The following is a 27,574-nucleotide window of genomic DNA, read 5'->3' as shown; positions in this document are numbered from 1 at the left end:
TCACTCTGTCAGAAATGGAGTAAATATTGATGGCTTAAAACAAAAACACTTCTCATACTCAGCGTTGCAATGAATTGTAGATGGATTACAAAAATAACGTAGTTACCTGTAGCTGAACAACAGAGCTGAGTGAACTAGCTGAGAAAAGTTCTGAAGTGGTTGCTCCAAAGCAGGTCTTTAACACAAATTCATCGCAGACTGAGGCCCTAAGCAAAGTCAGATAAACGGAGAAATATTGTGTTATAAATTAGTTAGCAAGTATGTTTTATCTTTTTCCCCCTTTAAATGAAGTAAGTCTAGCACACAAATAGAACATGGCTGTGCCTGGATAAATCACCTTAATTAGGTAAAGACTTTATCTAAAAAGCATCAACAACTTAAATCTTGACAGAGGAGTAATTTCTTTTTTTTTTTCTGTAATACGTAGCAATTTTGCTATCTCTTTCTGTTTTGCATGCATTTATAACTGAGCTCATCTGTGAAAGAAGCGCTGATTTTTCAATGACAAGGCTCAAGACGAAACCTCAGCAAACTGTCTGTGGTCCCATTCCAAAACATGTAAATACCTCAAATAGGATGTATACTTTCCCTGCCCTTCCATATATCCATACATCCATCTCTCATTTATGAACTTGTCAAAGCAAGAACCGTGGTCTGTTCTCCGCAAGGAACATAAAGCAAGTCCCACCATTTGGGCAAGACCAAGATAAAGTTTAACAGGGGCTGTGGATGCTTCCTCTGCTCTCCCTTGAGCAAGGCTGACTTTTCAGGTATTTTCTAAGTACGGTATAACTGATAGTCATGTTGGGCTATCCATAGAAAACGGAAGAGGTAGGAGGCCCTTCAGAAAAAAAAATAGGAAACTTATGTGGAAACCCATTCCGGAGAGCAGAAACACTTGTTTGGGTGTGGGGGAGAAGCATTTTATGAAAATCCATTTCAAAGTAGTGATAGTTCTACTAAATCAGAGCAAAATTTTGGTTCAGGCTGGTACCCAAACTGAATCTGGTAGCACTTGATGCAATTTCTTCTGTGCTGCTCCAGCTTGATTACATTTCAAGTCTTGGTTTTGGTGCTAACAGGCCATATATCAGATCTTTCAGCACCTTCTATGATAAATCCCATTTATTTTACTATTGGTATGTTCCTAGTTTCAAATAAGCAATGTGAGTGTCTGTGCCAGGTACTTTAGTATATGGTTTTATTAACACTGGTTTGTGAATGCAGCTAAGAAAAATAGAATTTGGTCTTGCAAGAATATAACTCCTGAAATAATCAATACCAATGTATTTTATTCCAGGGGCTGGAGCTGGCGTAAGCTCACTACACATGCAAACCGAGTAGATAGAGATGTAGAGTAGTAATATATAGATTTAATATTTAACCACTAATAATTGAAAACGAAGTACTTAGCATAGCCACAGGACCCAAAGTAGAACTGTCAGGTAGGCTGTAACAAGAACCAGAAAAGGCAGCAAGTCTCTTTCTCTCTTCTTTTTTTCACATCTGCACAGAGCAGCTGTCCAGCCCCACTCATTCCAGTGAGCAGGGCTTATTGTGGGGCTCTGACCCCAGTATTTTCTTAGTTCAAGGCGTTTCCCATGAGCTCCCCTTTCATGGTTATTACTGTCGCCTCTGCTAAGAGGGCCCCTTGTCTTGCAGGCAGAGCCGTCAGGGCTGAACAGGGCAACAGCTACCTGGTCATTCTGCAGGGTGTTTGGGTTCCAGGGGTGCCAGAAACACATTTGGGATATTTCTAATCTTTAATGGAACTGAAGATGGGCAGTGTTTTCCTGACATTGCTCCCACTTCTTTCTCAAGCCAACAGATGCGCCAAGAGCTACAAAGGGTAGGGACAGCTCTTCCAAAATTGAAGTTACGCTCTGGGTGTTTTAAACACTGTGCCAGCTGAATTAGGAGAGCAGGGATGGGGACGGAGGCTGGGGCCCTGGGCTGCTCTTAGAGGTGCCCCACACGCCAGCATGGATGAGAAGAGCATCAAGGAAGGGCTTGTGCACCGGCTGCGAGCCGCAGAGCGGGAGTTATCCGGGTGCCTCCTGGGGAATCCCATCTATTCAGATGATTTCAAAAGTGATCACAGTAGAGTTATCTGGTAATTACTTGGAAGGAAGGTATTACCGTGGCTCTGAATCTTCTCCACTGAATTAAATGGAAGATTTGCAGCTGCCTTCGGATAGAGTAAAGTCAAAGCCTTCCTAGCAGAACAGGGCTGCTGGAGTCATGGGGAATAACCGGACTGTCCCTCTTTTCCCAAGGTTTCTCTCTCTTCTATTTCTTCTATCTATGAAGAAAAAAAAAAAGAGTGAGAAAATAGATAACAATTTGGGTTTCTGATGAAAGATTATTACTATTGTACAAAACTTTTTGTTTTGTTTTGTTTTCAAGGCTTTTAAGTGACTTTAAAAGATTCTTTCCTAAAGAACAAGCCAATTTGACACCCCACTGTTTGAAAGCTCTTATTCTTCCTCGTGTTTCTAATCTGGTGTATAAATGGTAATTTCCAGGAGATTTTCCAAGAGCAGACTGCTACTTTGATGCTCCTGTTACATTTCCAAGAGGCGATACCTGGAAGGAGGTTTAACATTTCCTGCCCATGAGAAACATGAGTGAGCGAATGGCCCAGGCATCGCTGGGGATTTGCTTCCTGGGAACAGGGTGGCTTCTGAATGGCGCTGGTAGTGACAGCTGCTAGAGAAAATATATTTATTTAGCTCCTAATAAAATACATCCCTCTCTCCTTCTCCTATAAAGTGGAGCTTTGTTCCTGTATCCCTTGGTATATCATGAGGAGCGGTTTGGCACACTGGAAGATGCAAATTTAATAAAAGGGAGGAAAGCAGAGGTGCTGAAAGCTGCTGTTTGAGGCACCGAGCCCAAGGCTGGTCCTCGAGGAGGTGGGAGCCCGGGCTGCTGAGGAGGTTTCTCTTCCCAGCCCTGCGGCTTTCAAAAGCTAAAACACTTCGGACCAGGCCCTTGACTTGTCCTTGGCTTATCCCGCCTTTGGCTACCACATCAATACTGCGTGTTTGCTGGGTTTAAAAGCTAGAATGCACCTAACACTCAAATGGTTGGTCCTCAGCGCAGCCTCAGTGACTCCAGGTAGAGATGTGGACGTTCACTGCTTGCCAGGAGCCAGCCCGGGTTTATGCACGTGGGCTCTGTGCTGCTTTTGCACAGTGTCCTGTCGCTGCTTTGCTCTTCCAAGCCTGGCCGTCTTCCAACGTATTCCTCATCAAATGCCGTGTTGTCTAGCCCCTGTTCGGAACGCTGGGATTATCCCTCCAAATGGCACATCAGGACTTGAGCAGCACCTGGTACTGCGGTGAAAACCTCATGTTAAGTGTTTCTTGAGGTGCTCCCTGTTCAACTTTGCAACCCCCCGCCCGGGACCTGGTGGTCCTGGCAGCTGCTGCAGGGAGTCAGGAGTCCAAACGCTCGGGGCTTCGGGGACTTCTGGCCGAGGTGGGAGTTGAGGTGGAGTCGATCACGTCCCGGGCAGACAGAAGCAGCCTCGCTGTTTTGCTTTATGAAGAGTTGTTGCTCCCCTGCCTTTTTCCCTCATTACTGCTGTGTTTTGGGTCTTGTCTGAGTGACAGATGTGGTTTTACAGCGTGAGCACCAGTGAAGGCAGAACGCTGCGACTGCTCCTTCCCCTTGCGCTGGCTCATGGAGTGCTCTCTGGACTGACATTCGCATAAGCACGCTGTTAAAATGGAGCGGGGCATGTGAAGCCAATCAAAATTTACTTTTTGATTACACTGGATTTTCATTTATAGCTTCATCTGAGCTGCCCTGGGCTGGAGGAGATTGGAGACAATAATGTGCAAGTCATTTCTAAAGGACATTTTCCAGTTAGAGAGAATTAAATTCATCTGCAGTAGCAAATAACTTACCTAAAGAAGAGAAAGTGTCACTGCTAACTTTTAAAATCATATGTCTGCAGTGATCAGAAACCAGGGCTCCACTGAGGAGAACTGCCTTCTTACCAAGGGTGAGCCATAAATGCAATGTGCAAGCAATAGGATATAAATATTAAACAAAGAAGGGATTGAATTCAGAGCTTCTCCCAAAATCTATAGATGTGCTCCCACATATTTTAAAAGCGGCTTTGAAATCCTTCTCTGGTCGCTTTGTTTTTGAAGATTTATGATACGTGTAGCTGCATCAGAGCTAAATCAGTACTAAAACATCACTAGGGACTAGAGCTTTACGAGGCCTTGACTTCTTTCCATTCATCTACTTAGAAAAAAGCTCCAGAGCAACCTGAGGAGCCAGGAGGCAAACGGAGCGCGGGCGCCGCTGCGGCTGCGGGTCCCTGCTCACCGGAGCCCGCGCTGCCGGTAGGAGGGACCCAGACTGCTACTGGATCCAAACCCTGCCAGCTTTAGGGAGTGGCAAATGCTGAAGGTTGGGGAATCAGGAACGGAATTCCCCGCATTGTCAATATTGCTCGAGCGCTTGCTTTTGGAACGGCTTCATTGGATTCTGCTGCGGGTCAGCGTTGGGATGGGTCCCTTTCTGTCGTCTCCCTCCTCTCCCTGTGTGCTAACATCCCCCTGGCTGTGCCGGCGCCATCAGGATTCTCCTTTCCATGCAGTTCATGTCGTAGTTGATGGCATTACTCGAAGGCAAGCTCGGCTCCGCTGGGCTCGTTGGTAAAAGTAAATGATGTTCCTGTCACCATAATCGAGATGAGTAGAATTATTTTTTAGTGTGATATTTAGTTTTATTATTTTCTGTAGCAATATCTTTTGTGAGCTGTGACTAGGTTGAGCTTTCCCTATGTTCTAATAAAATAAAATGGTATTTCCTACCTGCTGCTATTCCTTTTTTATTGTTTGTGAGCACCCTTGTTTCAGGTATCTGAGCTCCAGCCAGGTTCTTGTACACGTGGCTGACGCTTCTTAAACGGCATCTTCCTAAGCCTTAATTCCATACACGCAAAACACAGGACTTTGGAATAGTCCTGGCACCCTTACCTCTAACCAGGATTAAGCTCAGGGCACTTCGTGAAGACCCAGCTGAGAGATGTCTTTCCTTTTTGAGTGACTATGTATATTTTCACCATCTCTCCCTTCAGAAATATCAGGAAGTTTTCCCATGTTAATCCTAAGTAGAGTTGCAAACCTTATATAAATTGCTATTTGAAATAGGGATTTGCATAAGGGATTTGAATGTTAAAATACTTATTATTTTCAGATTTTTTTCTTCTAAAGGATAAAGAAATTGAAGAGTAAGAAATGTCTATGAGGCAAACATAACATGTGTCCTGCTCTGTTTTCAGGACCATCTCCAGGTACTGATTTGGAGAAGATCCTGGTCCAGAGAGGAGCCACTGAGAGTCTTCAGCCCATTTCCTGGCTTCTGTGAACTCAGAAATCATCTCTCAGCTTCTGGACAACCAAGCCTTTCACCTTAACCTTAAGCTTTACATTTTCTGCTTGATAACAAATTACAGTCTAAATCTCTTGTTATTTTAAGGGGCTGGGGAGCTGAACTTGCTAGCTGACCAGCATGGCTAAGATTCGATTTGTTTTAACTATTTGCCAGTTGGTGCTAGAATTGCTAATGAATTCATTAACTGAGTCTTCCATACAGAGTAACGAATGTCCACAGCTTTGTGTATGTGAAATCAGGCCATGGTTTACACCACAGTCAACTTACAGGGAAGCTACAACAGTCGATTGCAATGACCTTCGCTTAACAAAAATCCCCAGCAACCTCTCAAGTGATACTCAAGTCCTTCTCTTGCAAAGCAACAACATTGCAAAGACCACAGATGAACTCCAGCAGCTGTTTAATTTAACAGAATTAGATTTTTCGCAAAACAACTTCACGAGTATCAAGGATGTGGGGCTGTCAAATCTCACTCAGCTCACTACTTTGCACCTGGAGGAAAACCAGATAACAGAGATGACTGACTACTGCTTGCAAGACCTTTGTAATCTTCAGGAATTATATATAAATCACAACCAGATCAGCAGTATTTCTGCAAACGCGTTCTCTGGCCTGAAAAACCTTTTAAGATTGCATCTCAATTCCAACAAATTGAAGGTTATTGACAGCCGTTGGTTTGATTCTACTCCTAACTTGGAGATTCTTATGATTGGAGAAAATCCAGTGATTGGAATACTAGATATGAACTTCAAACCACTCTCAAATTTAAGGAGCCTAGTTTTGGCAGGTATGTATCTCACAGATATTCCTGGCAATGCATTAGTAGGCTTGGATAGCCTTGAAAGCCTCTCCTTTTATGACAACAAACTGGTAAAAGTTCCTCAGCTCGCGCTTGAGAAAGTTCCAAATCTAAAATTCTTGGATCTCAACAAAAATCCAATTCATAAAATTCAGGAAGGAGATTTCAAAAACATGCTCCGATTGAAAGAACTGGGGATCAATAACATGGGAGAGCTGGTTTCCGTCGACAGATACGCGTTAGACAACCTGCCTGAGCTTACAAAGCTTGAAGCCACCAACAACCCAAAGTTGTCCTACATCCACCGGTTGGCATTTCGCAACGTTCCCGCTTTGGAAAGCTTGATGCTGAACAACAACGCCTTGAACGCCGTCTACCAAAAGACCGTGGAATCGCTTCCGAACCTGCGCGAGATCAGCATCCACAGTAACCCACTCAGGTGCGACTGCGTCATTCACTGGATAAACTCCAACAAGACCAACATCCGCTTCATGGAGCCACTCTCTATGTTCTGCGCCATGCCCCCCGAGTTCAGAGGCCAGCAGGTGAAAGAAGTGGTAATACAGGATTCCAACGAGCAGTGTCTTCCAATGATTTCTCACGAGACTTTTCCAAATCACTTGAATTTGGACATCGGCATGACAGTGTTTTTAGACTGTCGGGCCATGGCAGAACCCGAGCCAGAAATTTACTGGGTCACTCCTCTCGGAAATAAAGTCACTGTCGAAAGTCTCTCTGACAAATACAAGCTGAGCAGTGAGGGCACCCTGGAAATCTCTAACATTCAGATCGAAGACTCTGGCAGGTACACGTGCGTCGCTCAGAACATCGAAGGGGCTGACACGAGGGTGGCCACCATCCGAGTGAACGGCACCCTTCTGGATGGCACGCAGGTCCTGAAAATCTATGTGAAGCAAGCAGAATCTCATTCGATTTTGGTTTCTTGGAAAGTTAATTCCAATGTCATGACTTCCAATTTAAAATGGTCGTCAGCTACAATGAAGATTGACAACCCTCACATTACCTACACTGCGAGGGTCCCGGTTGACGTACATGAATATAACCTCACACATTTACAGCCATCTACGGATTACGAAGTGTGTCTAACGGTGTCTAACATCCATCAGCAGACACAGAAATCATGCGTTAATGTTACAACAAAAAATGCAGCTTTTGCCCTAGATATTTCAGACCAAGAAACCAGCACTGCCCTTGCTGCGGTAATGGGATCAATGTTTGCTGTAATTAGCCTTGCCTCCATTTCTGTTTATATTGCAAAAAGGTTTAAGAGAAAAAACTACCACCATTCATTGAAAAAATATATGCAAAAGACCTCTTCAATCCCACTGAACGAGCTCTATCCTCCTCTTATTAATCTCTGGGAAGGTGACAGTGAAAAAGACAAGGATGGCTCTGCAGAGACCAAGCCAACCCAAGTCGACACATCCAGAAGCTATTACATGTGGTAACTCAGAGGATATTTTGCTTCTGGTAGTAAGGAGCACAAAGACTTTTTTGCTTTATTCTGCAAAAATGAGAAGTTGAAGACTTTTGTATTTTTGACTTTGCTAGTTTGTGGCAGAGCGGTGAGGACAGGTGGATATTTCAGAATTTTTTAGTATAGCGTATCGCAATTGTTTGACACAAATGGCAGCTTCATCTAGCTTCCAATATTTTTTTCTCATTTTCCTTTTTTTTTCCCTCTTAGTTCTTATGCTAAACTTACCACTGTTCTAACTACAGTGCTGCATACAATTGATGAGAGGCTGGGCTTACCCGAGAGCCCCGCGTAGCTCAGCCCCGTTCCTCTGGAGCCATCCGCAGAGCACAGGATCTTGCAAAGCTGACATACAGTTTTGAAACTGCATTGAACGAGGGTTGTGCCGCTGGTCTAAGGACTCTCCCTGAGGAAAGGAGACCTCGAGTGATGTTAGTTGACTGCACTGTAATGTTGTATCAACTGATTTGAGTGGTCTGGGCTTTGAACAAGGATTTTTCTTTCTTTTTGTAGTAGTTGAAAAGGCTTAGGTAAAGCTAACAGGCAATAGAGATACGTACATCCATTTTTTTAATGTAACACACTAAATGTTAATTGTTCTCTTGTTCTTTTTATTATATTTAGTAGACGCTTTTAAGAATACTAGAGTTTTGTTGTGCTTAATCCACCAACACATGGTGTTTAATGAAGGCGGAACAATAAGAACTTTACAGTTTTGTTCTGATTTTTTACTTTAGAAGTCACAGTAATGTATTGGTTTTAGTTGTCACTAGTTTGACAGGTGATCATGTTTTGACATAAAATATATCCAAAGTGTTGCATAAAAATATTGTGTTTTTTTCCTGAGGCATTACATTTCAGCAAAGTTCCATTTTTTTAAAGGCATTGTTTTAATAGCAGCATTTTCTCTGCACTGGATACAAAATATTGAAAACAACCTAATTGGAAAAATATGTTGATACGGCTTTTGAACTGTAAATCACATGCAGAATCAAAACTGTTTGGTGTAAGGTGCACAAAAATACTGCACTGAATGTGTAACACATATTTTCCTTTTTGCATACTTTCCTGTTTACATTTCGAGCCAAGATACAAATGAAGCTGACATTTAGCCGTCATTCTAATTAGCTAAGAAGAAAAGAGAGAACTCAGTGCTACCAAACTGATATAGAATCACTCGAGCCAGACATACCCTTTAGAAAGTGCTAACCTCTCCAAAAGCAGAAATTAAGCAATCTAAAATCGGCAAGAAAAAGATAAATGTGGGTCCCATGGTGAATTGTAATTTATGGACTTAAAACTAATCTGTACTCAAGTATTTTACCGAACTGGGTAACGCAGGCTAGATGAATCTGGTTCCGATGGTATATTAGTATGTTTAAGTTGCAGAGCTTTCGGAAGGCAATGGTGTTTGTGTGCGCACTGGGTATCATATAAATACATAACTTACAGCCGAAGCTACAGCAGTGTCCTATGTGCTCTTTTCTGAAACCACTGAAGTTCTCCACAGGGACTGCCCACTTCACCTGCAAACAGGATGGGTTTCTGGTGACGTTTATGCTTATAGTTATAGGTGATATCTAAGCAGCAAGCACAGACTTTTCTACACTTTCTGAGCACTCTTAATATGCAACTTTTTAAATGTTTTTGCATACCAAATACGTTCTTGGTGAGTAAAAGTAAATTGTAAAAATAACGGATGTGCCTGGATTTGGGGGTTGCTTGCGGTTTTTAACTCACCAGCTTTGGAAAAAATCACGGAGCCCCCAAGGATTTCAAGCTAAACTCTTCAGCCACCTGCCTCCTGAAAGAAGGTCTCGCCATAGGTCTACGAATGCACTGCTTTGGTGCGAAGCTTCCCGATGGCTCCTGGATATATGCCTTGTTAATCTTGCATTTCAATGAAAAGCCGAATGAAGCTATTAATTCTGTGTTTAAATCAAGTACTTATGCTGCTATACACAATCTTTTATATGTTCATGAGATCTCATGAATTTAATGGTGTGACAATTGTATGCTGGGATTTGGTAAGTGTCTTCTGATCACAGAGAAGTAGCGTGGTGGAAGCATTTATTTTTAATGTTAATGGAAGATCTCCTCTTGCCTTCTTCTCCAGGAAAGCTTCAGAGCAATAATTAGCATCTTGTCTATATGCTATTCTAACCTTAGAACTGCCTCTATTATTATAACAGACGTGACGAATTAAAACTGAGATTCTGTTTTGCAGTGAAAATCCGCTCCTTAACTTTTTCCAAGCAAAAGGACACCGTAAGGACAGAACTGACAGCAAAATTACGGCTTCCCACTTGCCCGACATCACCCAGAGGCCTTAGAAAGTCGCTCCTCGAGCCGGGGGCGGCCGCCGCAGCCCCGGCCCCGTCCTCGGCCGCCTCTCCCGCGGCTCGTCCTGCCGCGGCCGGGGCAGCCGGCGCCGAGTGGCCCGCACAGCCGCCCGGCTCGGGTGCGAGCTCGCGGTGCCTCTGTCGCCACTGCTAACGCAAGCGTAGGCCGCTCCTGCCCATCTCCCCTTGCCGGCTGCCCGAACTGGGGCCATTCCCGGGCTCCCGTGCATGCCCGCTCCGTGATGGAGCGGTGCCGCGTGGAGCTCCCATCTGCCAGGATGGGTGCTCTCCGGAGCAGCGGGCGGTGGGGACGCGTGGCCAAGGGGCAGCCCCTGCTTTCCGTGTCGCCTCCCCTCAGAGCAGCCGCGCGCGGGATGCGGAGCGGTGTCGCACACCCTGCCCTCGCTGGGGAAGCCACGGGCCCCCCTGGACATCAAGCACTGGGCTGATACACGGGGGGACAGAGGAAGCGGTGGGGAAGAGATTAATCACATGTGGCATATACTCTTAATAAATAACCTTCAACGTTGCACTAGTGCTTTTGTGCTTGCAGTTTCTTGTGAGCAAACACAAAAATGCTCTGCCTAATTGCCTTCAAACTGCATTTGCTTCCACTACTCACCGAAGACAGAAAAACAGCCCTGGTTCGCTCAGAATCAGAGACCGAGTCTGGCCTCTTTAAAAACAGTATGGGAGCAAATGGGAGCAAAACAAACATTGTTATCCTTCATTTGCCTAACAGTTCAGAAATGCTCTGTAAGAATAGATACTTCATACCCAACTAAACTTTTGCTCTGTTCCTTCCATTTGGCTGCCCAGTAATGAAATAATTCTGTCCCCTGCGGAGTCAGTCGCGCAGTCAGGTGCAGGATTCAGTGCGCAGCCAAACCCACTCCCAATATCCGCGCCCAAGCCGTGGGTCCCGGGGGACGAGCAGCCCTTCCCCATGCTGAGCTGCCCCGCGAAGCTGCGGCCCGGCCGGCTGGCCTCCCTCAGGGACCGGGAGAAGGTTACAGCGAGAAAGGGACAGCGTCTTGGGGCACCGACGACGCGCCGGGTAGGTGCGAGGTCGCGGCCGCGGCTTGCAAGGCGCTTCGCTAAGCGCCGGGAGACGTGATGGAAGGGCTCTGCCCATGACACGCTGCATCCACGGCCACCACAGGAGTTGCTCTGCACGGATTTCTGCTGTGACAGAAACTCATCGTGCCCAAGCTGGAGCTGCCGGCCGCTCTGCCTTTCCCCTGCACTGTCATCCTTCCCGTCTTCTCTGCTGTGTCCACCCACCGGGACCTGGGACCGTCCCTCGCATCACGTAGGATCCACCCTCACCGCCATCCAGCCTGAAACGCCCAGCAGTCAGGCCAGGCAGCGCCCTGGCGGTTGCTGCAGCCTCATCCCGGCAGCCCACGGCAAGGCATCCACGGGGCTGCTCCCAAGGGTGGCCTTGCGGGTGGCCAATTTTGCCCTGCTGATGAGAGTGACGCTCGACAGAGCTGCCAGGCTGCAAGCTGTGAGCTAGCAAGCCTGAGAAAGCTCGAGCACAAGAGTCACAAAACCTTGATAGAACATTTATTCCATTTAACATATGGAATAAAAAGATATTCTTAGTTTTCTAGGAAGAAAATCTCTCTGTAAGAAATCTTCCCTAGTTTCTAGAAAGATGCTCTAGATAGTCTGGCCAGGTTGGTTAAGAGAAAGCATGAAGAAGAGCTTCTATTCACAAATGTTGTCCTAATGCCAAACTGAGTTAAACTCTACAGCAATACCCGGGGGTATCTTAGCCATTTGTGACCCAGAGAAGCAGCATGGGGTTTTACCTGCTTCACAGAAATGAAGCCCTTCAGACCTACTAGGGCATCTCAGTGCATACAGAAAAGAACCCATCACGATGGAGACGCACGGAAGCTGGAGAGAGACAAGACAGGCAGTGAAGCCGCCTTCCAGCACAGTGTCCTGGAAGGAAAAAGGGGAAGCACAGGGCAGGCCGGCTCGCCTGCCCATCGCACTAGGGCTCCCTCCCCTGAACACGTAGCATAGGGAACGCAGATGCCCAGTGCAGATATTGCTTGTTCCTTTGCTAGAGCAATACGTGTGATTGTTTTGATGCGGCTTTACAGGAGTTACTAAGTTCATTACTGACAACATCATCTCACTGCTTGACTTGCATCATCCATTTAACAAACTTCTCCCTGCCCTGGTTGGCAGCCCAACCCAGCGCTCGTCCTCAGAGACCGCGTCCCAACCCGTGGGGCTCAGCACCGCGTCCCAACCCGTGGGGCTCAGCACCGCTCCGTCTGTCGGGGAAGCTCCCCAGCTCCTCCCCTGAGTGGGGAGGCAAAGCCTAAGACACAGCAACTTCTCGAGAATGACCTAAGCCCAGCTGGGCGAGCAATTAAACCAAGGTGCAGATGTTTAAGTACATCGCTAAATAGCATTTATAATGAGCTTCTTGAACGGCAAGAGCTATTTAAGCCCATCTGCAAGTCCCTGAATGGCAGATTAAAATTGGCTTTGTGGAAAATGATGTCATTAGTAGTTATTGTACTGCTCCCTATCCTCCTGTTTTGCGAAGTTTTGCTGTCACACATCACATGGGACCAATGTTACAGGAGCGGTTCCCCAGCCTTTTGAGTTCTTTCACATCAGAACTGAAGCTGATCATGAAACTACGGGAACACTTACAATTATAGACTGCAATGAGCTTTTCCTAAGCTGAGTTTCTCAGAAAAGTCTGGGGGAGTTATGCTCCAGCTCCAATTATATTTTAATGAAATTTGGAGTCCTAATTTCCTTTGGAATCATTTGAAAATCCCATCTCAAAAGAACTTATAGGAAGTTTGCTTTCTCCTGTGATCCATTCTCCTTCAGTTGTATGATTCATGTTTATACAAAATCTCAGATTCTTCTCCTCTTAATATCAATATGCACAGAACTATGCATGTAACAGTCACTTCCATTGATTTATTGAACTAACATTGAGAATTTATATGGGAAAGCCTCTTGATCCTGCTGAGCAGCCCACTCTGTTCAGCGTCCTGGAGCGACTGGCCACCTCCACCTGACCTATCTCAATTTCTGGAAAAGGAAAGCCATAAGGAACACGTTCTGTGCCAAGAGCTGCAAAAACTTAAATCTGCCAAACAAGTACAGTAGAAAATAAAGGAAAAATCATATATAACTTGGTTGGGGAAAGTACCAAAGTATTTTTCATTCATTTCATGTAAGGCTTATTTTTTATCTAGCCAAAATCTAAGAGATCATTGCCTAGAAAGTAAATAATCAAAAAGATAAGTGAAAATACTCTACACATTGCATTCACACTAATAATGTTTTTTGTTAATGTAACTACAATAAAAAAATCCACCCCAAAGAGAGCAAAGAAATCCTATAAAGTGTTCTGAGTGTTGGTTTCAGACGAAGGCAGCACGGCTGCTGGGGCGGGCGCTAGGGCTGCGCCCCGCGGGGAGCCTTCGGCCTCGCATCGCCAGAAAGTGCTCGTGGCTCCTGGCATCTGTTAGAGACCCTGGGCAGGACAAACACTCAAGTTACCCCGGCCTAGAGAAGAGACCCTCGTGTCAAGAAAGGCAGAGGACTTTTTCTCTTCTGCTGCGTTGCAAAGAACGCAGGTGATGCCAGCTCTCCCTGTGCTGAGAGCCAGGGCTGGTTCTGGCTTGATCTGTATCATGGAGGATATCATCTTATGTCCTGGCTTGGACGTAAGCTATCAAGAGATGGGAAATTTCACTCGTTCCTTGGTAGTTTGCTCCAGATATCAATCATTCCACTATTAAAACTGTCTGTCATGTTTAAATTATAGCGGTTTAACTGCAGCCACTCCTTATACTGATTTATACTTTTCTCTCTGAGATTAAAGGGCCATTTAGGATCCAATATTTTCTCCCATGAAGACAGTCGCACACTGCAATCGAATCCCATGGTCACTCGGTGGCTAATCTAGGCAGCCTGTGCTGCCCAGGAGCCCCACATGTTTCAGCATGTTTCCAGCAGGTAACTTCTAAAAGAGCAAAATTTACCTCTCTCTAAAGAGCATCATGCTCTAAGGAGTCAGGACATGCCACATATATTAGAGACATGATCAAAAAGAAAATTAAACAGGGATTCTGGCTCAAGCCAGACACTTCTCTATGCAGAAGTCCAGTTGTGTTAAATACAGATCATCACTGAAACCAACACCACCAGTGTAGGCAAGAGGCCTCTCCTGCGCACGACCAACGCCCGGGCGGGAGGGCCAGAGGCTCCTGGCCCATCCCTGCCTGTCTCGGATTTCATCCCGTGTTTCCCATACTGAGCTCACCCCACAGCAGCTAACCAAGCATTTCTAACTTTAGAAAGCAGCAAACTTGAGTTATAAAAATACATGTGACGGAACAATCTCAGTGTTGCTCACTAAGCGGTTCCAATCACCTACTTACTGACATTAAAAATAATCCATCTTATCTGCACCTGGAGCTTCCCAAGGTTTCCAGCGGTTAGAGCTCTGCGTGGCACAGGCTCCTCGCGGAACGGGGCTGTCGGCGCGGAGCGAAGCCCACGGCACGCGCTGGTGGCGACAGCCTCGTCCCAACAGGGCAGCTCGTTAGACCCAGAACCCTGGCAATTAACTCCTTGCTCGTGCACATTCGCACGGCCACAAAGGACAACTTGGCTCAAATACAGATTTCGGGTTTGACTTGGAGCTGTGCGCGTCACGGACGCGTCTCTGGATGACTGATGAGATTCGTTTTGCTTTTCTTAATTGCAGTTCCGCCCGGGAAGATGGTGTTCTCCCATGCAAAATAGCCATAAATCACCCATCTCCATTCCTGTCGTGCGAGGTAGGAGGAGAGTGTTCTCGCTGCAATAATCCTGATTTGACTTTGCACATTTTTCTTGCTCTCCTCTTTCACACGTGCCACTTACACCACTCGACATGACAGAATGGGAGAGAGAAGTTGATAAAGGGAGCATGTTTACTTATTAAACAGCATTCACAGAAATGAGAGTGACAGCATTTGCCAGCAGCCCTGGTACAGGAATTAATAAGCATTCATTCCTGCACATCCGAGTGGAATTATTCTTTGTTACTTTCACTCACGCAGTGACTGAAACCCAAGCGAAAGAGGCACAACCCCGTGTTGGCAACACGCCAAGCACGGCAAACAAGGGGGGGAGGATCTGTGCGAAAAAAAAAAGGGGAAAAAAACTCTAAAAATATCCTTTCCATATATTAAAACATATGGACATGGAGAATGGGGGCAAAGGATGAGGAAATACTATCAATGCTATTAGAAGAATTAAAAAAAAGCCTGGAGTTGTGCACCATGCATTAGTATTTACACGTGTGGGAAGGGCAAGAGGAGCAGGATGGATGTCACTCTTTGTCTAGAGCAACAAAGTTGATTAAGGAACTGCAGCATCTATCTTACGAGCAAAGACTAAGCGAGCTGGGCCTGTTTAGGCTAGAGAAGAGAAGAGTGAGAGCAGATCTGATCGCTGTGTATAAGAACCTGAGGGGAGAACATAGGGAGGAAGGGGCCAAACTCTTTTGGGCGGTGGCCAGTGACAGGACAAGGGGCGATGGGTACAAGGTGAAACACGGTGATCTGAGGTCCACACGAGCTGTGATCTTCCAGCACCCCCTCCAGGGGCCACTTGCACCCACCGGGGCACAAAGCACGGGCCTGGGTATCTGCTGGTGAAGGGGCTTTTTGCACCTTGCTGGAGACGGGCACCCGAGTGACAAGCACCTCAAGCACGTGGGCAGTAAGTTATGAAAGGAGGCAGGGAACAAACACCCTTTCTCATAGTTCAGAGCCATCGATAGCATTGCTCAAACACACCTGCAAAGCCCTTACACCGGAATTACGCTTTGCAATGTCAATCAAATAGACTTTGAAGTTCAGATAGTGAATAATTATCCCCATGCAGTGAAGGGACAAGTCACACTGACCCACAAACCCTGCAGATTACGAATACGCACTACAGGAATTACCTCCCCAAAAGCAATAATAAAAGCTTCATAACGAAAAAAGAAAATCTCATCTTTCTGTTGGATCATGGTTTTAGCCTAAGTATTACAACAAAATGCTATCAAATGCTCTTGATTTTGTTGTTGTTTCTCTATTATAACTGACTTCATAGTAACATTGCACAAAATTATCTGAACTAGTGTTTTTCTGAGGCGGGACCCTGCAAACCAGACCTGCCTGGGGAGCCAGGACGGAGCCTCTCGCCCTGACGATGCTCACACCACTATCACCATGTGGGGCGACGGGCCCGGAGCCCGAGGTCGACGTCCCAGCAGCGCCCAGAGCTGCTCCGAGAGGTGGTTTCCAAACGCTTTACAGCAGCTCTGGAAGCTGCTGAAGTCCCAGCAATTAGACAAAGAATATAAAAGACACTGGGCACGCTCAAGCCCCAACTGTGCTCATTTTGTGCAAGGATTATGGAAACCCACAGCACGATAACACAACCACACAATCCAAGCAAGATGCTTCTAGGCTAGGAGACACAATGGACACTAGAAAAAGGGTGAAAAGCAAAGAGCAAACCAAAAAATCCGCCCAAGTAAATCGCAGAGCGCTACACCTCCGTGAAGTGGGTCTTTCACTGAGAAAAAGCAACCACGGCAAAGGGGCAAGACCCAGAGGAGAGAGCAGGAAAGGAAATCAAAGCAGCCCTCTGAGAAAACCCAGCAGGGAGGATTTGCCTCCTTATCTCCCTTTCCCGAGGTTACAGTGACATTCAGGTTGGTCAGGCTTAAAGTAGGTTATTGCTGTTGCTGCAGCAGTTGCGATAGAGGCTTTTATCCCTTTGGAAAAGGAACGGGTTCAAGGTGGGACATGAGCACCCGGCACCATGTGCTGCCTATCCAGGCTCCCTGGAAGAAATGCTTGGCCCTCTGTGATGCTCTGAAAAGCAACACGAAGGATCCAAGTTACAAGTCAGGTGTAAAACTGACCCCGCTTCCAGCCATCTCCCAGGAGCCTGCAGCTGCAGAAGGATCCTAGGGATGAAGATCCAGAAAGGCACTTCACAGCCTGGATGCAGAGCAGCAAAATGGAGGGAGGAAATGACTGTGATAATAATATGGTACAAAAGATAAAATTGGGCACAGTCCAATGTCAGGAAGTGAATAGACAGAGGCATCATCATTAATATTATTTTTCTGTTCTTTTTTTCCTCCCAGTTAAATGTGTCTTATTATACAGTAGCTCACACTGTAAAGCTGTGCATAATATAAAATATCCACTGTGTTCTGCACTGTCAAGTTAATACCTCTTTTGGTGTATAAGCATTTGCATTTCCTAATTTTGTGTGTTTTTAACTGTGGAATCATGCTATTATGTTACCTCTTCTGCAGTTAGTAATACCTTGAGGCTTATGCTAACTAGCTCAGCAGTCTATCAGATACCAACATTTTACGGCGTTTTCACAAGAAATGTATTGAAACAAGAGCCCAAACTTATCCAGGACTGTTTCTACACAATCTTGCTTTAAAAGAAAAAAAAGAAAAAAGATAAAGTCACCGCAACATGACATTTTCTTTTTGCTTTGTAGTTGCAATCAGGATATAGTACACATCTTTGTTAAATTTGTTGAAATGCTGTTGACTGAATCAGAATACCATACCGAGCGAACTGCCTTCCCCAAAGGCATTAATTATCAGCGATCTCGACTGCGTTCCTCCGCTCCTCGCCTTCCCCGACGTTTCATCTCTCCCCTTGATTGGAAGCAACCATCCTATAAATAGATCTTTTTTGGCAGTAATTGGGAATAAAACTGACTAGCCTGGACTGTAATCACTTGGAAAATTCGGCCTCAACCTGAGTAATTGTGCCGTTTGTGGATGCCCGATGCTCTCCCGCGCTGCCTTGCTCGTCAGCGCGGGCTCCCCGGGCAGCAGTGGGGTTCGGCCACGCGCTCGCACCATGCACAATATTTGGCATTACTTTAAGCCCAATTGATGATTGCAGTTGCAATATAAACTCATATATTTAACAACTTTTTCATAACAAGGGACCCTTAATAGAGCAGAAGAGGCAAACACTATATTTAATATTGCTACGTTCCAAAAAAAAAAAAAAAGCAGCAATCTGGCACTGTTTCTAATTTATTGTGAAGAAAATGCCCAGCAGTCACTGGGAAGTTGTGCACAATCTGGTCTGCTTTCACACACACCTCACCCAAAGACGGGTCCATAAACTTTGTGTTCAGCTCTTGCAAGAGCAGAACTACATTTCCTTTGCAACAGACATCCTTGCTAGAAGATGATGGAACAATCACAGGTCTCCTGAAGGCTTCTCCTTGTTCATCATTTTCACCAGTGAAACGCAGCAAGGGGAGGAGAGAGATGAGACAGAAAAAGAAGTGAAAGCAAAAAGTGGGAAAATGCACGAGAAAAAAAAAGTAGAGACAGGAGAGAGAGAGAAACAAGAGCTAAATTACACTTAGGCACCTCAGAAGAGAGACCAGATGGGGAAATCTGAGCAACTCGGTAATGTACAAGGAATTGAGGGAGCGCAAGGGCCACACTTACTGCTCAGGCCCTTCTGTGCACAGCACTGAGCAAACCTGTAGGAAAAACTCCCCAGTTTGGGCCACAATTAAAGTGAGAAAAGGTGCAAACAGGTAGGCAGACAAGAGGGAAACTCCACTAGCAGGAGAGGCATCATGTGCATTTGCATCTGCCTGCACAAAACCCTACAGGAGCTAGAAAAGCTATTTCCAAGCTTTTTAAAGACTTTTTTTTCCCCCTCTACAATACCTAAGGAATTTAAGAGCTCATTTTCCGTTTTCCAAGCCAATTCACAGCCCATGTAACATGGTCTCCCAAGTAACAGTTTACCAGAACCATAACTCACCACGAGGACAGTCAACTTGCAAGGACGAGACAAATCCTTTTTCTGGCTCCTTGTCCCAGTCAATTCTTGTTCATGCAAACTAACCACTACGCATGTTTTTAAATTTCCATTAAATATTGCATTTTAGGACCCATAGCATTTTTGCTTTGGGCCTCCTAGAGGATTATCTGCCTTTCAAGCCCCATTTGAAGAGGGAGGAGAGGCGATTAATCCTGGAAAACCAGGATTTCTGTAAAACTGTTCTTTAAAAAAATGATAAACACAACAGCAATGTATATCAGTATTTCAGTATTTCACTTCTTTCTTCCTTTCCCATCTGCACCATAGCTATTCCGCATATTGCTCTTTGTGAAAGAAGAGGACTTAGAGATATTATTTTCTTAGTCTAGTGAAACAATAATCCAAACAGAAAAAAATAAGTGCAAATCCCAACATATGTTGGCCTCAATATTTGCCAGACATTATCAAGCTGGGTTTGCAGAAATCATGCAGACACTGGGGCACGTGGAGCTTCCCCTCAGCGCAGTCATGGTAAAGTGCATCTGAGACCTCACTTTCATCCTTTGAAGATACAGCCCGGCTACCTATTTATCAAAAACTCAAGGAAAGCAATATGTAGCCCCCATTCAGATGATTATCACTGTAATGTGCAGCCTCACTGCTGTGTCTGGCTCCTGCAAGCTTTAAATCCAGAGCAGTAATAAACTCTGATTGTTCATCACTTCCACCCAGCCAAACAAACTGGAAGTTGCAGGCCTGCAGAATACACACCTTGCTAATAAAAAAAATATACTTGATTCCATTTTGATTTGAATAATTATTCACTGACATCCTTGCGCTAAAGAAAATGTCATTATTAATTTACAGAAGAGGCAAGAAGAGTAACAGTTCAGAAAAGATCAGTATGAAATAAATTAAATCTACACTTTCATGAAAACCATTAAATGCTCCTTATAATGATGTCTCCCAGATCATTCAGATGGGATGAAGAGAAGTGATGTCAGAAGTCAAGCCACCCTTATCTCAAATACTTAATAATACAGTAGTGTGTTGGCCTTGTGCTTCATATCTGAGGAGTGCCAGCGAGTTTGCCAGGCCTCTCCTGTTCATGAGCTCTATGGAATCCAAAATAAGAGGGAGCCTCAAATCCCAAATCTCCCACAGAAAAGGATCGGTTTCAATTCCCTCTTCCAGGGACTTTCCCTGGGCATTCCCAGACCTCTCTTGTCCTTAAATCATCCTTAGGCTCTTCCCTGAGCTGACTGGCTCAGCTGACGTTTGCTTGCTCATTCGGCCTCCAAATTCTTCAGCCTTTCAGATCTTTCCACATTACTCTGGAAAGAGATATGACCTTGCTCCACGATGGTATCATTTTACTTAATCTGTTAGCTTTGATCACTATTTTGCATATTCTTATCACATTATTATTCTGCACAGGGCTCCACAGCCAAGAAATGTTTCAATTAAAGCAGAAACATGAAAGAGCATTAAGAAAAAAGGCACATCATCCTCAGATGTTGCTACCAGCAACACCAGTGACAGGGAAGGCATGCTTCAAGAGTTTGTATTGGAAATTCAGAGACAGGTTCCAAAATCCAAGGTCCTAAATGATCTTTATCCCAAGTTTAGGGGGAAGAAGTATTCTGGAAGTGGTCTGTATAGCATTAGTGGTCTGTAGCATTATAGCATTATAGCATAATGTATAGCATTTGTATTGCACCGAGGCAAGATCCTGAACAGCCTCAGTCTTCTGAAGCTCTGTCTTCAAGGGCCGTGTGATGCTCATCATTCTTTATGAAGATTTATGGCCTTACCATTGACTTGATTAATGCCAATCCAATAATAAGACAAACTTTGATTTGATACAACTGTCACATTGCTTTATTCCTAGTTTAATTCAGCAATATGACAATGGCTCGATGTTGTGGGTATTTTTCTTATTTTTGTGCTTTCCTCCAATTTAGAGAGAAAAGCAGCACGGTGTGAGCACTTCTCACTCTTACAGACCCCACTATTCTCCCTTTAGTTCACTAACCTGCAGGATGCAGCTCCAGGAAGGAGACCTGGATTTCTGCTTCCAGATCAGCAGAGATCAAACGAGATGCACGTTCTGGCTGACAGAGACATACGGCTTTTCCTTATTCCTTATGACATCCCAGAGAAAGTTTATCAAGCCCAGCATCCACCCACTGACTTGTTCAGCTTAGGCCTCAGTAAAGAAGAGGTTTGTAAATGAGTGTGAGGCTCCGTTAACCAAATCGCCTGCTCAGAAGGAAGCAACAACTCTTTTTGTGACCGATGGGTTTGGATCTTAACACAAGAGCAGATTGGAAATCTGATGAGAACACCAAAAATTCCCACAGGAAATTCTTTTAAGTCTAACCTGTTCTGTAAATAATTCAGTAGAATCGACAAGATTTTTTTTTACAAAACAGTGAAGTCCTCCTAGGCTTTAATTTAGAGCTTAAAGGACAAATTGCTCCCAGTGCGACCCAGTCGATGCAAAAGTCACTCCCGATAGAGAACCCAACACAAGCGGAAGCTGACAGTGGTGAACCCGACCCCTCGCTGCTGAAAGTTACTCCTTAAAAGCAAAAGGGACAAAAGCTTCAGTAAATAAAATCTCCAAGCTCAGAGAAAGGCTGAAAATTACACTACAGTCACTGATATTTCGCTTCCTCAAAAAAGCTTTCAGGAAAGTGGCAGCCTGAGCAGATGCCTAAGTATCCTAAATGAGGATGTAAATAACTTAAAGTTACCAATGCAAGTAGTCAAGGCATCCTTCTCTTTTCATGAAGCTCCAGGTATGTGAAATGCCACACCGTGCTGTGCTTTACCGGGCACATTCTGCAGAGAAAAGCAGAGCCCTGGCTTGGTTTTGGGGCAGAGCCCATCACCACAGCGCCAGCCGGTCCGCGAGCCCTTCGAGGGGGCCCTCAAGCAAAGGAAAACATCAAATTTCCTCTTGCCAGCTCTGTGCCGGTCCATCCTAGTGCAGCTCCGTGCTGAAGGGCCTGGGCAAGACGGACAGCTATCGAAACGCATTATGGACATTACAGGCATCATGGACATCAGTCGTGTCAAGCACATTCACCTTTCTTACAAAGAGTCACCCTAAAACCCTCCCCTCCACAGACGCAGCAGAAGCTCCTTTTCCCCCTGCACAGAACCACCTTCACCTACTGCATGTGCCTGAGCTTCAGCAACTGCCAGAACCTAAATAAATGGGCTTTTAAGTGCCTTCTGGAGTCTCCTTATATGCCATATTTTTTCCTACACTACTGAGTTGACTCTCAAAGAGAAAAGTTTTGTCAACTTTTTTTCTATTTTTGATAGGAAATTTATATCATATGTATGTATTACATATATATAAATGTGCACAAAGAAATCCCTATGTCATAAAACTGCATTTTACATTCCTGTAAAAAGGAAAAAAAAAAATTATATAAGTGCCGATACAATGAATTAATAGCCTCCCAGGAGAGCGCTCCTTCCTTCCTTCCTCATTTACACTCCTCCTGCTGGCTCATTAGGTGCACCAGCTGCCGGAGCCTCTCTGCCTGTCACCTCCAGTCCTTCACTCCGGAGCTGCAGAAAACTCTACGCCAAATAGCAAGGAATCTGCTGTGAAAATCACACTAGCTCTCCCTCCCAGGGGGAGGACCATGTTGGATTAAAAGGATACCTCAAAGAGCCTTCTTTTAAAGATTATTAAACAATCCCTCCCATTGCAGAGTAAACACATTAAGCCTCATTATCCTGACATTCTTCAAAGCAAGAGAGGCCTAAAGGCAGGCTGGAAACACACTCCTTACTGATGCTTTTCCTGCTGCCAAGCGGAGGGCTGTGCGTGGCGGAGACGGCCGGGGCTGCCGGCCGGCCCGCGTCCTCGGTGCTGCAGTCGCACGTCTCGGCCTAACGGGAAAATAGGGCCGCACTTAGTGCCGCCTCTTTCTCAGAAACACAGTGTAAATCTCCCAGCAGGGAGAGAGCTTCTTCCAGAAGAAAAAGGCGTCGTGTCCAGCGCTCCGACAATCTTCTCTCTCTCTGCAAAGCTGGGATGCATTTCCCGGCCTCACATCCAGCTCAGCGCCATCGTGCTTCTGCGGGGCTCAGGATGCTACAGATGGCACTTGACACAACCCCAAGACAGAGAATATAAGACTGGACACTAAGGACCCCTCACGCAGGAGTCGGACACTTCGGACTGTTGCCCAGTTCCACAGCACTCCTCAGGGCTGCTCACGGACAGCAGCACAGACAGGAATCATCTGCTGTGCTGTCCCTTGCTTTAACATCCCCGCAGATTACAACTTGATATGAAACCCACGGAGGGCAGCCAAAGTCGTCTGCTTTAATCACTGGAATTTGCTCCAAGCTTGGTATTAGGTTTCATCTCCACAAACAGCTCTCGAGGCTCAGGCAGGTAATTTTCTTCTTAAGTTGTTCAGTGGTTGATTTGCTACTAAAAGCGAGTACCAGGGGAGGAAAGACCCAAAGAGCTGCTTCACAGGGCAGCAAAACATTTTAAGTAGCATATTGTTCTGTATCCAAATCAGATTGGGAATAACTGGAAATCGTAGTTTGGTATCTCTTGCCATCCCCACGATCCAAGGGAGCGCTAAGTGTTTTTGCTGAGCAGAGACATCTCCGAGGCACAAACCCCCACGGGATGCGAGGGGCCCCAGACTGACCCACCTGCCTCCACGGGCCTGCCCGGGGGAGCTTGAGCCCTTCTGCCTTCATATATTTGTTCTATAAATACAGCGAGACCTTGAGCTTCCAGGGCTACCTGGGTTTTGTCATCCACACAGTAATTCACTCGGTTTTAGCAAAGGACTGGAATATGTGTAATTTATCCTTAATAGTCCCTGCAAAACAGAAATAATATCTTTTAAAATTATTCATGATGATGTTATTATTACAAGCTGAAACGCCATTTAATGAAATAACATTTTAAATACACGATTGCATTAAAGAGAGAATACTACATTTTATAAAACCATCCCTCCTAGTCTGTTTTGAATTAGAAGAGAAATGAGTCTGAAATCTCGCATGTAGCACCAGATAAAAATGATTTCTGATGCCCTCCTCAGCATGGGGTGCAATCGTGTTTTACTGCCTCCTTTGCTTCAGCCTGTGTTCAGGAAAGACCCTGAGAACATCCTATTTACCAGCTTCCCAATTCATATTCATCCAACATGCACCTGTTTTTCTATTCCATCCTTCAAGCCTTCTCCAGCTGCAGGAAAAACTGCAGAGCTGAGATGTTTATTATGCATAGGTGGTCGGGATTATCAAGGTGGCTCTGACAACACACAGCAGTAGTCTCCAAGAATGGTCTGAAATATTTTTTTTTTTTCTGGAAAAGAGCCTAGTAGGATACTAGGAAACGTGGTACCTCACCTCAAGTCGTGAGGCTCAAGGCTGGCAAGGGGCTGTCCCTCCTCTCCATCTCACCAAATATCCCACTGGCTGTACAGCACCAAGAGGGACCTTCCAGCACTGCTCCCACCGCTCCCATGAATGGACGGACTGCTTGGATGGCCTGGAGAAAACCAGCACGTTGAACTGTCTCGGCTCCTCCAGCTGCAGCGAGCTCCCATGTGCTGTTTCTTAGTGTTTTCCAATGGTGATTCAATCTAAAACCCGAGAATCTTCCCACAGGCACTTATTTTTCAAGATCCATGAATAGAAAGATTTTAGAAATTAAGTAGAGATACTAGAAGATCTCAATTACATGGAGAAAAAAAATAATAATTTGGTGTCTGGAGAATTGCACGGCATGATAAACCTTCCCTCAAGTGATGATTATTTCTTAGTAAACAGACACGCTGGAAGCAAAATTACTGCTTTCTGCAAATAACCGAAGGATTTGTTTAGTAAGCTGAAAGAAAAATAGACAAATTTGCCTCCTTTATGTTTATATGAGAGTTTACTCGAGTCCGTGTGTGAATCTCACGGAGGCCGGGACGACAGGGCCTCCTGACAACAGGCTCGGGTCCTCCTAGGAGCTGTCGCCTTCAATCTGCTGGGAGACCTAACGTACTAAACTGCTGTTTGCATCTCCTTTACTTGCTTAATATCCATAAGAAAAATAAAACCACAAACAACTGTATTTGAATAAACATTTTTCTTCCGTTATGCATTAGTGGTTAATTCACAACACTGGGAAAAGCACAACTTAAAGATCAATTTTGCAGTCGGAGCAGAAAACCGTAGGAAGAACAATCAGCCTATTCAGGACATCATTGCAGAATAAGGAGCTTGCTTTAAAGAAGTCACACATTCAAAAGACCGTACAGCCGGGCAGGAAAAAAAAAGAAATTCTACCAGCACAAGCAATTCCTTGGGTTCAAGAAATTCTCCCCTGGAAGCCAGTTTATGAGGAGAGAGGCAGGGGAAGGCTGACTTTTGCATGGGTGATGCCAGGACAGATTCCCATGCTTCAGGACTCGGACACTGCTAACACTTTCCTGACCAAACCATCTCCTCAGGAGGCCCCGCTCCCAGCGCGGAAAACTGGGAACCAGTAGCCCCACGGGGTGCCCCAAGGGAACCGGTACCCCCACGGGGTGCAGGGCGCCCAGGGAAGCCACAGGAGCTGCCTGGAGGTTGCTCTGCTCACAGGGTCACCCTGCGCTGCTCGGGGCACGGGTTGGCTCGGGAAGCCCCGGCTCCGGGCCGAGGCTGCAGCAGGTCCAGCAGCTCTGCTCCCACCGACACATGGGATACTCCGTGCAACGCAGGAGCGAAGCGCTGAGCACAGCTCCATTTGTGCGCAGCAGCTCACAACTTTTACCAATAACTTCTAGCTCAGTACTTCATATTTATTAAATTACTTCTTCTCTTTTCCCCAAAGGAGCAGAGCTACGGCATGAGGACAACCGCCACCTCCTGCTTACAGCACTGGTCACATAGCGAGGGAATAAAAGAGAAAAAAAAAGGTGACTGATAACTTGGCATAAACCCCAGCAAACACTGAATCTCTAATCACACACATGATCTACGGGCAGGGAGGCATTTGCATGGAGTATCTGAAGAACAACTACAAATATATTCACTGACAGCGAAGTCCGCAGGGAGAACGCAAGGCAAAACCAGGGAAGAGGAGAAGATCTGTAGAGCTGGGCAGAGCTCCCGAGTCCCTGACCTGCAGTAACCTCCCAAAGTGCCATTTCGGAGGGCTGACACCAGCAACCCTGAGAAACGCCAAAGCGCTCTGCTGCAGGGTTTCAGTTGGGGCTCTAAAATAGGGCCCAGAAAAAGACATTTTGTTCACTTGTTAATGGCCATTTATTTGTACTGCAATTTTTGTAATCAATTTTCAACCAGCTTGAGTTTCTTTATTTTTTTAAGTTACAATCACTACAGAGAGCTACGCCAGGATAGTAAAAAAGGAGATACTGCCTGGCTCATCTTTGCAAAATATTTTTTCTCAGGCGCCTGACAGCAGAACTTTGTTTAATTATATATGTTATTTTGATTCTGCATTTTTAATGAAAAGAAGCAGGTTTACAAAAATAGAGGGTACATTTTGTTGTGCTGGAAATGAGTGCTGGCTCCTCACCTGACCAAGCAGTCCGTCCAGGTCTGTTTTGCAGGAGGCATGAGCCTTTTCCGTGTGTGTGTGAATACCACTTACCTACCTGCAGTACTCTCTCATATCTACCTCTGCATCTTTGTCTTATTTTCAGTGAGCTGAAGGGTTCAGCACTGCTTTTAACTGACACACACAGTGTTTTAATAGCCACTTTACTGAGATCTTACGTTGCTACAGCCTATTACCTTATTAATCCTACCCCCTAATTAGTTGCCTAGGGAAAATGTGTACTTTCAGAGGATGAAGGTGAAAGAAAAAACAAATATTTCCAGAGCTCTGAAACTCATGATTTATTTCCCTTCCAAAAAAAAAAAGTGTAAGAGAGCACATCCTTTGCTCTGTCGTACATAATATTTGACAATATTGCTCTGCACATCACAAAATGCAGAGCTAAAAGATGAGCTAAAATAGTACTGTGGAAAAATCAAAACAACTTACTCCAGACACGAGGGAAAAGCATGAAAAATCATGCACTTAATCTCCATCAGTGAGTTATAAAAGATGCCACGATGTACTGTGCAATATTTATGAGCCCGAGATGCATACTATAGATTAATTCATAAATTCTCCATACATAATTTATAGTCTATTTACAGAGTAAAAGAGTCATCTCAGAGCAGCCACCCCGCTGCATTCACTCAAGTTTCGGGGCTCCGCGGCTGCGCCGGACGAGCGGCGCGCGGCGCCAGCGCAGCGGACGCGCGAGGAAGACGATGCATTTCTCGAGGCAGCTGAGGTGCTGTAAATGTTTTATGCTCTGTAAAACCTGCGGGTTACTTGGAAATATTTATACAGTATTAAGTACATTACTGCCACTCACAGTTGGAAATTAGCCTTAACTTGCTTTATAGAGCACTTCAATTTTTTCTGCTAAACTTCATCCTCACATTGCTGCAAATTATGGCTCAACACAGTATTTCTGCCAGGGCATCCCACTGCCCCGTTTCCTCAGGAATCTTCCTCCAACAGAACCACTTTTCCTCTAGGGCACAATACAAAGCAGTTGCAGCCCAATCTTCTTGGCGTGATGTTCTGCAAGCAGGTTTGATG

The 27,574-nt window shown here is 45.2% G+C and overlaps 1 protein-coding gene across 1 annotated transcript; it reads left to right on the top strand.

Moving 5' to 3' along the window:
- The first annotated feature begins 5,310 nt into the window (after positions 1-5,310).
- On the top strand, positions 5,311-8,429 carry LRRN1 (leucine rich repeat neuronal 1). Its single transcript, XM_026035400.1, has one exon. It carries the CDS (start codon positions 5,536-5,538, stop codon positions 7,684-7,686), a length of 2,151 nt encoding a protein of 716 aa, XP_025891185.1. The 5' UTR covers positions 5,311-5,535; the 3' UTR covers positions 7,687-8,429.
- The last annotated feature ends 19,145 nt before the right edge of the window (positions 8,430-27,574 follow it).

This window comes from Nothoprocta perdicaria, unplaced genomic scaffold (genome assembly GCF_003342845.1).
Source record: "Nothoprocta perdicaria isolate Ctin4 unplaced genomic scaffold, notPer1 scaffold_16, whole genome shotgun sequence".
NCBI classification, from domain to species: domain Eukaryota; kingdom Metazoa; phylum Chordata; class Aves; order Tinamiformes; family Tinamidae; genus Nothoprocta; species Nothoprocta perdicaria.
The sequence above is the reverse complement of the archived record's forward strand: the minus strand, read 5'-3'. Positions and strand labels throughout refer to the sequence as shown.

Coding starts and splice junctions, on each gene's coding strand:
- LRRN1 (XM_026035400.1), top strand. CDS start 5,536: ATGGCTAAGATTCGATTTGTTTTAACTATTTGCCAGTTGGTGCTAGAA.